Raw genomic sequence first — 12,311 nt, forward strand, 5'->3', positions numbered from 1 at the left:
TCATAAGCATCTATGAACAGTCTGGCTTGCTGGTACATTAACAACCTTCAACGTGGGATTGGAGGAGCCTGAAATCCCCAAATCACAGAATTTTACAAGTTGCTTACATGCACTACAGTTAAATCACCATTAACCCACGTGTAGCTTACACAAACACACCCACACACTGGTGTCAGAGGGAGCTACGCAGCTCACACACAGTTTTGTGAATATGTGAACCCAAGCTGCTACCGCTATTGGCTGGAGCAAACCTTGAGGAAAAAAGTAAATAGCCTCCTTGCAGTATAGTGACCGGATTTGATGTCAGCTGTGTAAATGAAGTCTTTCCCAATAATAAATCATTAACCATTCCACTCGACACTCCGGAAGTCAACTCTGGCCAAATGAGAAGGAAAGTAGTCCAGCTAATATCATTGAGATGCCACTTTCAGGCTTTAATATTCTGTCATGCTGTGCAGCGGGGAAGTTGGAGCGCATCCTGCTCTCTGGCTAGATAACACTCGCACTTCCCACCGCTGAATGAGAAGGTGGGAAATCAAGGGGCGAGAAAACAAAAGGGACACACGCAGCTCCTCGACACTGGATACGGGGGGGCACTTTCCACCTGGCATATTTCTTAATGGAACAAATGTGGAATCGGAGAGAGCGGCCGAGCAGGGCATGGCTTTGAGTAGTGAGTAGCCAGACTCAAAAGTTTCACTTGTGTGGATTTAATGCACGTGTTATCAGCTGAACACGCTGGCTTGTGGCATCTCAGCTTTCGGCATTATGTTTGTGTGTCCAGGACTCCTGCTTCTCTGTATGGTAGCCTGTAAGGTCTGGGATGCTGAGACCAAACCTATAGAATTTGTGTGTAATAAGGGCGCCAGGAGGGCTATGAATATTATGGCAGAGATGGAGAGTGCACTGGTGAGAATATGACTGTTGCAGATCACATTTCTGTTCTTGATCCTGGCTGATCCTAATCCTCCAGCTTGTCTGTTACCTGTAGTCTCCCATCAGTCTGTCTCTCTGCAGTCCACCAGGCTTCTGTCAACCTGTCTCCTCCCTTGCAGAGTAACTGTAACGGCTCCACAAACCTCTCCACGCCGGTTCAGCTACCATGTACTGAGCTTCATGTTGCATCCTGGGAAAACAAATCAGTATGTTGGCACATGTATAAGTCCAAAATCCTCCACGACAATGGTTACTTACTATTTGTTTTTAATAGCATCCTCTAAAACATTTCATTGCTTTTCTTTTTCTGTGTGTGTGTGTGTGTGTGTTACTGCAGCACCAGGAGAAGAGAGGAGATATTGTTGCATCCTTGAGGCTTCTTATTGAAGGTGTGAAGGCTCCAAGCCAGCCAGGATGTGCTGCTTCGCTACTGCAGAGACTAAAGAACAACATTAATAACTACCTGCTCATTCTCACACGCCTTCAGATGAGTGTAAGAAGTGCTCACACTGGCAAACTGCACCCAAATGCACATCAATATAGACAATGGAATGCTTTTGAGACAGCCGCTTCTGAGAAACGTTCACTTTTGATTGACCTGCAAATCACAAAATCAAAGCTCAGTCTGTCTTCATCACTCACACACAAGCAAAGCCAGGAAAAATCCTCAAAACGTGTCAATGAGCTTTTCTCTCACTGGTTTGCATCTGATTCCAATGGCATTATCAATTTCCTCTGGTGTGGCAATATCCTGGCTTCACATAAATCTGTGGCTTTGTGGAGTATCTGTTGCCTGGGAGTGATGATGTTATGTTGTGTGACCCCAAGCCTTCCTTCCTCAGGACAAGAAGATGATAGCAGTGCATACTTTCCCAGTGAGACACAGTGCAAGTTGGACGTCCTGTGATCTGTGTTTTACAGGAATTCCTGATAAGAATACTTTTTTTCTGTCCGGAAATAGTGATTTTATCAAAACCGTGCTGGGTGTTGTGTCACCCTCCTTTTCTTTTGTTCGTGTTCTTTCTGTTTCATCTTTAAAAGTATCTTCATTGTTGTATTTTCTGTTTGGACCAGCAGGGGACAGTGGTGAGTCCAGCACTGTCTTGTGTCCCTCGAAGCACACAGAGTCTGAGCACCGTCCTACTGAACTACAACCAACTGATCTCAGGCAAGCTGGAGCGGTTCATGGTTAACCTGGAAGACAGATGCAATTCCCACAAGTGACACAAGTGCAACTTCATTGGACCCAAAGCTCTTCACAAACTGGGGGACGGGTTAGAATGGGGCCCCATGGGAATAAAAGAGGATTCAAATACAGCAGAGCAAAACTCCAAAGCTGGATATACTCCTCACCTGTTTTTGTAGAATGTGATGTGTAGACTGTTAAAGAGTAAACAGAAAAAAATTGGTCATTCAAAAACGTGTTTAAAATTGAGTGAATTAAGATGAACTTCAGCTGGAGAAGTAGAGGGAAATGAAAAACAGCAATATGTGTGCAATCGTGAGCATCATAGACAAATGAATGTGTGACAGGAAGGCAGTTTATATATATATATATATATATATATATATATATATATATATATATATATATATATATGCAGCCTACAGGCAGCTCAAAGTCTCCACTGGATGCAAAATGATCATAATCCAAATAAATGTTTCACGTTAGAGGTTGTTATCCATCTTAAAAGTAAACTTAGTTTTCTATTCATTTTTAATGCCAGATTTGAAAAAAAATGTAGAATGGAAAAGTGTTGCTATATATTTCTGGTGTGAATTTAGTCAGCACCACATTTTTTTTCTTCTTAATGCACTTTTAGATCTTATCTCTGTTTACATTTTTGTTTGCCATTTTAATTTGTTGTATAGATGTGTGCATGTTTCTATGTATTGCTTTTTTTTTTTTCCAATTAAGGAAATCTATCTTAGGTATCTGTGAATTTCTGTATACAGCCAAATATCCACATTTTGCATTTACAGGGAAACTTGTACTACACTTTATAGTATAGCATTGTGAATGTTGTTTATGATATAAAACCTCTGCAATATAATATGCACTCAATTTTCATTTCATATAGCCATTTAATAAATTACTAATTGTTTGCTTAGTTGGTTAGCTAGTTAGAAATGGTTTTATAGGCATGCTAACCTGTTATTTGCTAATGCTATCATCAGATATAAACGTCGCTGGTGGATTAATCAAGGTGGAAACGGGTGACGTTAACTGATTGGATGAGCCCCGTCAACGAGGTGACGTCATTTAGTTTTTAGCTAATCGTCATTACCTGTTGATTCGGCGAAGAACCGGGCTCGGTGGCGGTCGCAGAGTGGCGACTAACGGCGGCTAGCGTCACTCGACTAGCTAAACGCCGATTCGAATGTTCTCGAATGTCAACCGAAAAGACGTTGGTCTTTTCTTTCTTTTTTTAAACTGAGCACGCGCGGTTGAAAACGGGGACGCCGAGCGCGAGCTTCATTTAACTTACCGTCATTTCCCGCTTTAAACTCAACCACCATGTCAGAAAAGGCTCCTCTTCTTCATTACCGCCTCACCGCCAGCACCAGTCCGGAGCCGAGAGATGCGTCCGAACACGGCGGGGCCAAGGAGGCCAGCGGCGGGCGACGGACCAAGGACAAGGCCGCCCGGAAGCTCGGAGTGGTGTTCGGCGTTATCGTGCCAACTTTACTGTCCATGTTCAGCATTGTCGTGTTTCTGCGAATTGGTGAGTGGAAGACAGGCAAATAAAGTAAAGTTGCTTAAAAAAACACATAAATAAATAAAATATCTTCGGGAAGGAGGGGAGGGAAATGTCCTTCCGGTTCAATTTAAGCTAGGTTGTGGTTAGCTGGATGCTATGCTAACAAGTGGGCCCCATTGCAGTTGGTGGTGGTGGTGGGGGGGCAGTTTCCCCGGGCCCACGGTGACCTCCTTACTTTGGTCCAAGTTTGTTCAGAATCCAAAGATATTCAGTTTATAATGAGTAAAACAAGTCAGATTTTTATTTCTATTTTAAAGAGGGAGCTGAAAGCAGCACATGGCACTTCCGTTTAACTACAATAATTATTTTTATTACATCTGTTTTCTCATAATGTATATTTAAATAAATCTGTTAATCAATGTTCCCCATGTGTTAATTTCCCCTGAGGTGAACAGTGTAAATTAACATTATATATTTTCTTCTACCTCTTGGACACAGGTTTTGTTGTGGGCCAAGCAGGGCTCTACCAGTCCATTGCCATGTTCCTAGTGGCCTACTTCATCATCACGATGACCGTCCTGTCTATCTGTGCCATCTCCACCAATGGGGCTTTAGACGCTGGAGGTGCCTACTGTATCCTTTACGGCATGGGTTCTCAACCTTTTGTGACTCGAGGCCCCAATTCTGATTTGTTTAAACAATTCTGAGGCTCACGTTCCTAAAAAGGTTTAACAAGAAAACACACTAGGCTGTTAATGTGTTAAGCCTCTTTCAGCTGTAATGGCGAAAATACATTTAGAAGATAATATTGATTATATTACATTTTATTTAAATATTCCTTGATTTTTAAGAATCATTAAATGTCTCAGTGTCTTTGTGAACTTCATGGCAAGGCTGACGACTGTATTTTACATTTGACATTGTAGGCTTTCAGACAAAATGACAAACTACACACTTTCCCTACTTTCCGAAAAATTCTTACTTTGAGTATAGCAGGAGATGAGGTATTTCTCCCACTCAGAGTCCTGTTTGCTCATTTTATGCCGAACTGTGCATTTGTTATAATAATCTGCTTTTTTGTCTCTTAATCCGATGGAATGTTAGGCAAAAAAAATTGTCTACTTGATGATGGCTGTAAATTGCGAATGAAATTAATTATGAATTAATCTAACAGTTTTGCAGTCCCTCCATGACCCACTAGATGGTGCTCTGATGCCCATCAGTGAGCCCAGGCCCAATAATTAAGAGTATGTTACTTCTGAGAGAGACTTGTGCTGTAGCTTTTATATCCTCACTTGGGAGTATGTCTGTCTGTGACTAAGCCTGACTAATGGATTGAGAAAAAATGTCACTTCTCGTAATTCCTCCCCATGAGTTGCTTTATCCACCAATGGCACCCCCCCCCCCACATCTTGGTTTTAAAGCTGACCCATAGTTGAGCTTTTAAAGGCCTTTGTTTAGGTTGGATATTGTTATGTCTCATCTTAGTCTTAAATTTATAAATCTGGAGACAGAAATTCCTCAATTCAGATCCCCAGACATGATCAGCCGAGCCCTGGGTCCAGAGTTTGGCGGCAGCATTGGGATCATGTTTTTCTTTGCCAATGTGTGTGGCTGTGCTCTCTATGTTTTGGGTCTGGTCGAGGCTATCATGTCTGTCTTTGGCGTCCCAGACGGTAAGGTGCATTAGGACGTGGCATTTTGGCATGCGAGTGTGCTGATTACATGTATTGACGCTGTTTTACTGTCCCCAGAGGGTGCTGCAAGTCTCCATCAGGTGTTGCCCTCAGGATACTGGTGGTCTCTGCTATATGGCACTGGGCTGCTCTTCCTGTGTCTCATTGTCTGCTTGGTGAGACTTGATTGTTATTGTCTGCTCATCTATGCCATACAAATAGAGGTCGTTTTTTGAGCTGATACAGAGGACCGATCAAATTCCAGTGTTTAATTGGTAATAAGTATGCCTGCAGCCCTAGAGGAAAGGCCACAAATAATTAGAACATAAAAAAGTAAATCTTCTTCAGAGCATTATTGTGCTCAATACATTTCATGGCAGTCTGCCTGTTAGCTGAGAAATCTTGAGTGCAATTTTCTCTGCTTCATGGTGCCCAAAGAGGAAGATGTTTCAATCAATTCCAACAATTTCCCTCCGGTTAAATGTGTTGTGTAAAACTGGAAAATTCGGGCCTGATAATGGTGTTAAAGGAACGGTAACAAGGTCATGACTTTTTATAAGTAATCCGCTGAGGACAGCGATTCTCTGCAAGCAGACTTTATAGCTGCTAGATAACTTGACTTGTGCCAAATTGACAGTGACGAGAAAATTGGACTTGAAAGTGGTGCTAATATAATGTTAATATAGGCAGTCATGCTCTGAAGAAGATTGACTTTTTAAATTCTAATTATTTGTGGCCTTTCCTCTAGGGTTGCAGTTTTGACGAACTTTACATTTAAATGGCTTGTCGTTACAGGTGGGTGCCAACATCTATGCCAAAGCCACCTTCGTCATTGTCATCATAGTCATTGCAGTTTTGGCTACTATCTTCATCAACTTTTTCATTGTGGGGCCCACTGTGGTCACACTGCCTAATAGTGCTGATTTAAACGGTACCGGCTTAAGCACCGCCAATTTTACTGGCTTCCAGCTCCGCACCTTGGAGGAAAACCTACTGCGTAAGTGTTTGACATGTTGTTGGATGCGATAATTAGGGATTTCATATGCTTTGATCAAGTCGAGCTGCAAGGAAAATTCCTTTTTTACCCTTTTTAGATCATCTGCAGTCATATTGTGGATCTATCCAACAATTTATGCCCCCCAAAACTGCCACATTTTTAAATATCAAAATCCAATGATTTATTCTTCCTGGAAAAAAATAAAATAATGCGTGCTTCCATCAGCTACAAATAACCTATTTTTACTTCTTTTGAATAATCTCATGACAGCCTTCCATCAATCAATCTGCACGACAGCTCTGCACAGACGGAAGAAGAACAATCAAATGCCTTCCGACATTAGATCCTGATTCACGGGGAAATATGTCACCATACCGAAGCTAGATACTCTTGAAATGCCGTGTCAGCTCGACTTTAAACAATGTTGGACTTGTAGAAAAAGCCTTCATTATATGAGCCTCGGTGTGTAACTTCAGGACTTCGATTATTTAAGATATCCCTGTTTGTATTGGTCATCCCTGATGTGTATGAAAAATCAAGCCTCCCGTTATTCCTTCTAGCCAGTTACACAGTAGACTACACTACCGGCGCCACGATGAGCTTTGCCACAGTGTTTGCTGTCATGTTCAACGGCTGCACAGGAATCATGGCAGGCTCCAACATGTCGGGTAAGACACACGGTGTCCTTTTTTTTTTGTAGATGTGTCACTTCAAGAATGAAGATGTAACTTTTGTCATGTTATTTGCAGGTGACCTGAAAAATCCCAGCTATTCCATCCCAAGAGGAACGATTGCAGCTGTTCTTACAACTTTCATCACATACAACCTGCTTAGTCTGCTGGCTGCGTGGTCCTGTGACCGGTTAGAGAGACAGAGACACACACACACACACACACACACACACAGTCAAACATATGAAGTGGTACAAACATCCTGACCTGAAATATACAAAACAAGCCTTTATATTGACTATAGAAACATTACCAACACTGTTGTGGTCACTTAAATATGTAATGGGTGGCTGAAATAATCAATTTACAAGGATTTGTCATTGTTTCATTTTGGGTTTTTATCCATTATCCTCAGTCGCCTCCTCCAAAGAGACTACAGTTTTCTGGGAGACATCAATATATGGCCACCACTTGTGACAATTGGGATTTACTCTTCTGCCATCTCTGCTGCCATGAGTAACCTGATAGGGGCCTCGAGGATCCTGTTTGCCCTGTCTCTAGACAACCTGTTTGGTAAGATTATTGTCCCATTTAGACATTTAGAATTGTATACCAAAGAGCAGCAAACTACTGTTTGTTTATTGGCACGGTGGTGTTATAGCTGATGTGGCCTCATCTGTGATCATTGCTGTAGTGAGAAGGATTGAATTACTAATCTTGCTTGTTTTGGTTATGATCGGGGCTTAATGGTTGATCCAGAGTATATGAAAGCATATCCAACTCCAGCTGGTCTTCTATAAAGCAGAGTCAACATTTTAATAGTTGGCCATCTGTTGAAGGGGGGGGGGGCCTCCCATCTCAAATGTGAGAAACTGACACTTGTTATTAATGTCATTATGTGTCGTTTTCCAAGTGGAGGCATGTTCATTTGAAAGCATCATTTGACAACAGATGGCTTGCAGTGTTGACAGAAAAGGGGGGGAAAAGCCTGTCGTGTGTTTGGCTTGAGGAGGAGTGTAGGATGACTCAGTTGTTTTTCTGATGAGCAGTAACGGGAGTGATATTATTACTTTTGTTGATGTTTGAAATGTCCACAGGTGGTGTCCTGTCTCTGGCAAAGAAAAGGTCTGGCAGTGGGAACCCCTGGGCCTCGGTGCTCGTCTCGTGGTTGCTTGTGCAGGTTGGCTATTACACTGACTGAGCAACAGAGTGTCATCAGTTTGATCTGATTCTGCTTGAGCTCTACTAATGCTTAAACAGTCACTTCTCTTGCCCTTAACCTCCACTCTTTTACATAAGTGATCAAGTTCACAACCCTTGTCCTGTGAAATTACTTTTTAACAGGATCATTTTTTATCATTTCACATTGCTGGCTAACCATAAACCATTCTCTTATTATATTAACCCTTACTGTTTGTCTTTAACTGTTGTTGCTGTTTTGCTTTCTACTTCTATCTTCTCCATTCCAATAATGTGAAAGATAAAGTGGACAAAGTTTAAACCTTCTTGCGCTAATCTTTTCATCCACAATTGCTGGGTTTGAATCAACATTTTGCATCGTACTATACATCACCACTGCTTGCACCGCTGCACTGAGGAGAAAGTTAAAAAATCTGGGTAGAGCTGGAATGGAGACGGATAAATAAGTAGCTGACCATCTAATGAACAACTGTCAGATTTGGATCTACTGGTCCTTCGACCTGCAACTCGACGGTGCAGAAGATTTTGTGCAGCGCTTCAGATTGGCTGATCCTTTGTGAAATGAAGAACATTGACAGCTTGAAAGGTTTTGGCAGGTAGACAGCTATATTGTCCTGTTGTTCTTGTAAGTGAACTTCTCATTTCACACCCATTAACATCAGCATATTGGCTAGATAGCAAGGTTTGTTACTTTTAATCCTACAAAGTCGTGGGCATGTAGCTGTAATTTAAACTGGTTAAACTTTTCTATCAATGTGGTTCATATTGGAGTCAGGGGGCATCATTGTGTAGTGTGTATATATAGGGAGTTGTATTGTTTGTAACGCTAAAGTAATGTTTGTGCACGCTTTTATTACATATTTTGATTTCTAATGATTAAAGCTGTAGCTGCAACCTGAATGAGATTTAAGCAGCACAAGGTAGAAAATATTGATGATGTGCAAGCCAAATAATGCTCTGTATTTCTTCCACTAGGTGGTACTGTTTGCTGGTAAATTGAACACCATTGCTGGTATTGTAACTATCTTCTTCTTGTTGGTCTATGCTGCTGTGAACCTGGCCTGCTTGGCTCTCGAATGGGCTTCTGCACCAAACTTCAGGTACGTTGCAGGCTTTCTGTGCTGAATTTCCCTTTATTGTGGTTGAAAAGGTGATTTTTATTCCATATTCTTTCATTTTCATTTTTCTTTTCTTTTTTTCCCTTTCATATTTAGACCCTCATTCCGTTGTTTTACATGGCATACCTGCGCTCTGGGCATTCTTGGCTGCCTGGTCATGATGTTCCTGATCAGTCCCATTTATGCGTTTGCCAGCATAGCGTTCATGCTGCTGCTACTGATGGTTATCCCCTACCTCGGTCCCATCAGCAACTGGGGCTACATCAGCCAGGCTCTCATCTTCCACCAGGTGTCGCAAACAAGCCATCTCGTCTCGCTGAAGCAACAGTAGGATGCAGTATGATTGCATGAATACCTACATTGTCGCATCTTTATTCACTCAGGTGCGCAAGTACCTGTTGATGTTGGATGAACGTAAGGACCATGTGAAGTTCTGGAGGCCTCAGCTTCTGCTGATGGTGGCAAGCCCTCGCAGCTGTACGGGTCTCATGACGTTCATTAATGACCTGAAGAAGAGTGGCCTCTATGTGCTTGGACATGTAAAGCTGGGTTTACTGGGTAAGAACGGTGTAGGTAGGAGACGGCTGCTCCATTCAGTCATACTTTCACCAAAATACACCTTGATGCACTGGCCTTTTGTTGTCTACACGGGGAGCTGATTATGTCTGTGACTTGCAACGAACAAAAGCTGCCCTTGAAGGTATGAGATTGTTGTCTTTCCTAAATATTTTGTGATTCTGCAGATGAGTTGCTCTCCGATCCTCTCCAGAGCCGTTATGACTCCTGGCTGTCTCTGGTGGACCATCTAAACCTCAAGGCATTTGTCAACCTAACCCTGGCAGACTCTGTCCGACACGGCGTTCAGAACCTGCTTTTCATCACAGGCTTCGGTGGGCAAGTTTACTTCACTGCTGTATGAGGATGTTGTGTCCAAAACAGTGATTGTGTTGCTTACACACTTTACACTTCCTATCCAAAACACACATTTGATATGCATCCGTTTGCATCTAGGTGGAATGAGGCCAAACACCCTTGTCTTGGGTTTCTATGACGACTGCGCCCCTCAAGACCACCTCCAAGGTCAAATGTTTCTGTCTGCAGACCATGGCTTGGATTCAGGCAGTCCATCCATGGACTCCCAAGAGCAACACTCTCCTTTCTTCCCTAATGTGCGGGGTGCTGAGGCACTCAAAGACCTTCAGGAAGAGGAATATGTGTCGGTGATTGCTGACGCTGTGAAAATGGGGAAGAATGTGACACTGGCTCGTTACTTCGACCAGTTCAACCGGGAGGGGGTCTTGGAGTCAGGAAAAAAGATTGGGCAGCGAAGCACGACGGGGCCATTTGTTGACGTGTGGCCTCTAAATCTGCTTGAGCCAGACAGCTGTGGATACATCGACGTCTGCTCACTGTTCCTACTGCAGTTGGCCTGTGTGCTTCAAGAGAATCGTGCCTGGAGCCAGGCAAGGCTCCGCATCTTCCTGTGTGTGGAGGCTGGTTGCAGTCTGAAGGCAAAGGAGGAGAAGAAGCTCCAGGTGATGCTCAAGGAGCTAAGGATTCCAGCTAAGGTGCAGATGGTGGCGTGGGACCAGGTGGTGGCGCTTCACTGGCAGAGACAAGGCAGCAGAGAGAGTGAGAATCTGGTAGAGAATTCACAAAATGAGGGGAGGATGAGGGAGAGACCAGAGGAAGAGGAGGCTGGGGAAGAATGTGGTATCCAAGCACTCCCCAATAATGTTACTTGGCTGACGGATGAGTATATCGGCGCTGTCAACGGTCTGATTCGCAAGCACTGTGCCCCTCCGCCTGCTGTGCGCTTCCTGTATTTGCCTCGGCCACCAGCAGACACGAGCTGTTACCGTTTCTACCGGCACCAGGTGGATGTGTTGAGTCGTGACCTGGGCCCAACATTGCTGATTCACGGGGTCACTCCTGTGGTCACTACTGACCTCTAAAATGTACCGATCAACTCTTAATCCATCAAAAAAAACCTCATCTGGTTTTGTTCGTCCATGGGACTGTGCCTTCAGTTAATTTACCTGACATTTAGGATGTCAATAACATCAGACCTCTACAACAAACCACACACATTCTGCATTTATACAGTTCATATTTCCCTTATTAAGTGAAAAGTGGATTTGATGACCTCAAGTTTAGTTGTTATCAAAATGATGAGTGTTTTAGGCTGTTTAGTCATCACTTGGATACTGCTATAGTGGCATATACATGCATAAATACCACATGTTGAGTAAAAGTAGGGGGAAGTCCTCTTAATTCAAATCTGAGAGAATACTCCTCTGCTAATCCTCTGGCCCATGCAGTTTGTCTTTCTGTACATGTACAACTTGTCTTGCTGAAAAAATGTATTAAATTAATTGTATTACATCAAATGTATTTTCTAGTTTTTATTTAGAGTTGAGAAGAGAGCTGCAAATATCTATTCAGTAGTTGAATGTATTTTTTTCAAAGATGTTCTTTAATACATTTATTCAATTTAATCTATTTAGATGGCCAATGAAGCACACCTGAGTCTTGGCTGTTGGATGCCTGCAGAGGGCACTATATGCCCAGTGGTCATATCTGCACTAAAGTGCTGCAGGAAGTCTGCCTTCTCTAGTGTGCTGGTGTAGTGTAGTAATAGTGCGATTGCCAGTTGATGACTATGATTCTGTGCTTTTTTCATATGTAGGCCAATGGGATGCATCACAGGTTGTGTGTGTCTCTCAAACCAGCAGCCCCACCATCACTGACTCAGCATAAACCAGCAGGGTTGACCTGTTGCTGTCTGGCTCTCATGCTGGACTAAACAATATCTCAAAGCCAGAATTGACATGTTTTGCAACATGTTGAGATGTTATTTTTACCCCCCTATGCGGGTTAGTGCGTCATATATGGCAAACAATTATTTAAAAGAACATACCACAACAAAACATGTCAATGTCTCAACTTGTCATGTGGCCAAAGGACGTCCACTTCTCTGCCTTTCTGGGACTCTTCAAGTCTCTCTGTAT

The 12,311-nt window shown here is 42.8% G+C and overlaps 2 protein-coding genes across 4 annotated transcripts; both read left to right on the forward strand.

Moving 5' to 3' along the window:
* Positions 1-458: 458 nt before the first annotated feature.
* On the forward strand, positions 459-2,468 carry thpo (thrombopoietin). Of its 3 annotated transcripts, none has more exons than XM_084007451.1 (5): positions 459-673; positions 785-909; positions 1,056-1,142; positions 1,274-1,429; positions 2,011-2,468. In XM_084007451.1, the coding sequence occupies exons 1-5, from the start codon at positions 520-522 to the stop codon at positions 2,158-2,160; spliced, it is 672 nt and encodes a 223-aa protein (XP_083863577.1). In that variant the 5' UTR covers positions 459-519; the 3' UTR covers positions 2,161-2,468. The 3 variants fall into 3 exon arrangements, 2 of the variants coding, with proteins under 2 accessions (XP_083863577.1, XP_083863578.1); XM_084007452.1 differs by having other exon boundaries at positions 2,014-2,468; XR_014596985.1 differs by lacking the exon at positions 785-909 and having other exon boundaries at positions 2,014-2,468.
* A 913-nt stretch (positions 2,469-3,381) lies between these two features.
* Positions 3,382-11,627, forward strand: LOC311012492 (solute carrier family 12 member 9-like). Its single transcript, XM_084007952.1, has 14 exons — positions 3,382-3,662; positions 4,137-4,271; positions 5,177-5,314; positions 5,393-5,490; positions 6,110-6,311; positions 6,872-6,979; positions 7,061-7,172; positions 7,398-7,555; positions 8,080-8,162; positions 9,158-9,282; positions 9,397-9,589; positions 9,684-9,858; positions 10,044-10,190; positions 10,312-11,627. The coding sequence occupies exons 1-14, from the start codon at positions 3,455-3,457 to the stop codon at positions 11,253-11,255; spliced, it is 2,826 nt and encodes a 941-aa protein (XP_083864078.1). The 5' UTR covers positions 3,382-3,454; the 3' UTR covers positions 11,256-11,627.
* Positions 11,628-12,311: the final 684 nt, after the last annotated feature.

Source organism: Eutrigla gurnardus, assembly GCF_963514095.1.
Source record: "Eutrigla gurnardus genome assembly, chromosome: 4".
Classification (NCBI taxonomy): domain Eukaryota; kingdom Metazoa; phylum Chordata; class Actinopteri; order Perciformes; family Triglidae; genus Eutrigla; species Eutrigla gurnardus.

What these genes read in the sequence shown, in the direction of transcription:
- thpo (XM_084007451.1), top strand. Translation starts at nt 520, where the DNA reads ATGAGAAGGTGGGAAATCAAGGGGCGAGAAAACAAAAGGGACACACGC. An exon ending in GCAGGGCATGGCTTTGAGTA is followed by an intron (nt 674 to 784) that starts GTGAGTAGCCAG and finishes TTGTGTGTCCAG; the next exon opens with GACTCCTGCTTCTCTGTATG. An exon ending in CATCCTGGGAAAACAAATCA is followed by an intron (nt 1,143 to 1,273) that starts GTATGTTGGCAC and finishes GTGTTACTGCAG; the next exon opens with CACCAGGAGAAGAGAGGAGA.
- LOC311012492 (XM_084007952.1), top strand. Translation starts at nt 3,455, where the DNA reads ATGTCAGAAAAGGCTCCTCTTCTTCATTACCGCCTCACCGCCAGCACC. An exon ending in TGTCGTGTTTCTGCGAATTG is followed by an intron (nt 3,663 to 4,136) that starts GTGAGTGGAAGA and finishes TCTTGGACACAG; the next exon opens with GTTTTGTTGTGGGCCAAGCA. An exon ending in GTCTCTAGACAACCTGTTTG is followed by an intron (nt 7,556 to 8,079) that starts GTAAGATTATTG and finishes AAATGTCCACAG; the next exon opens with GTGGTGTCCTGTCTCTGGCA.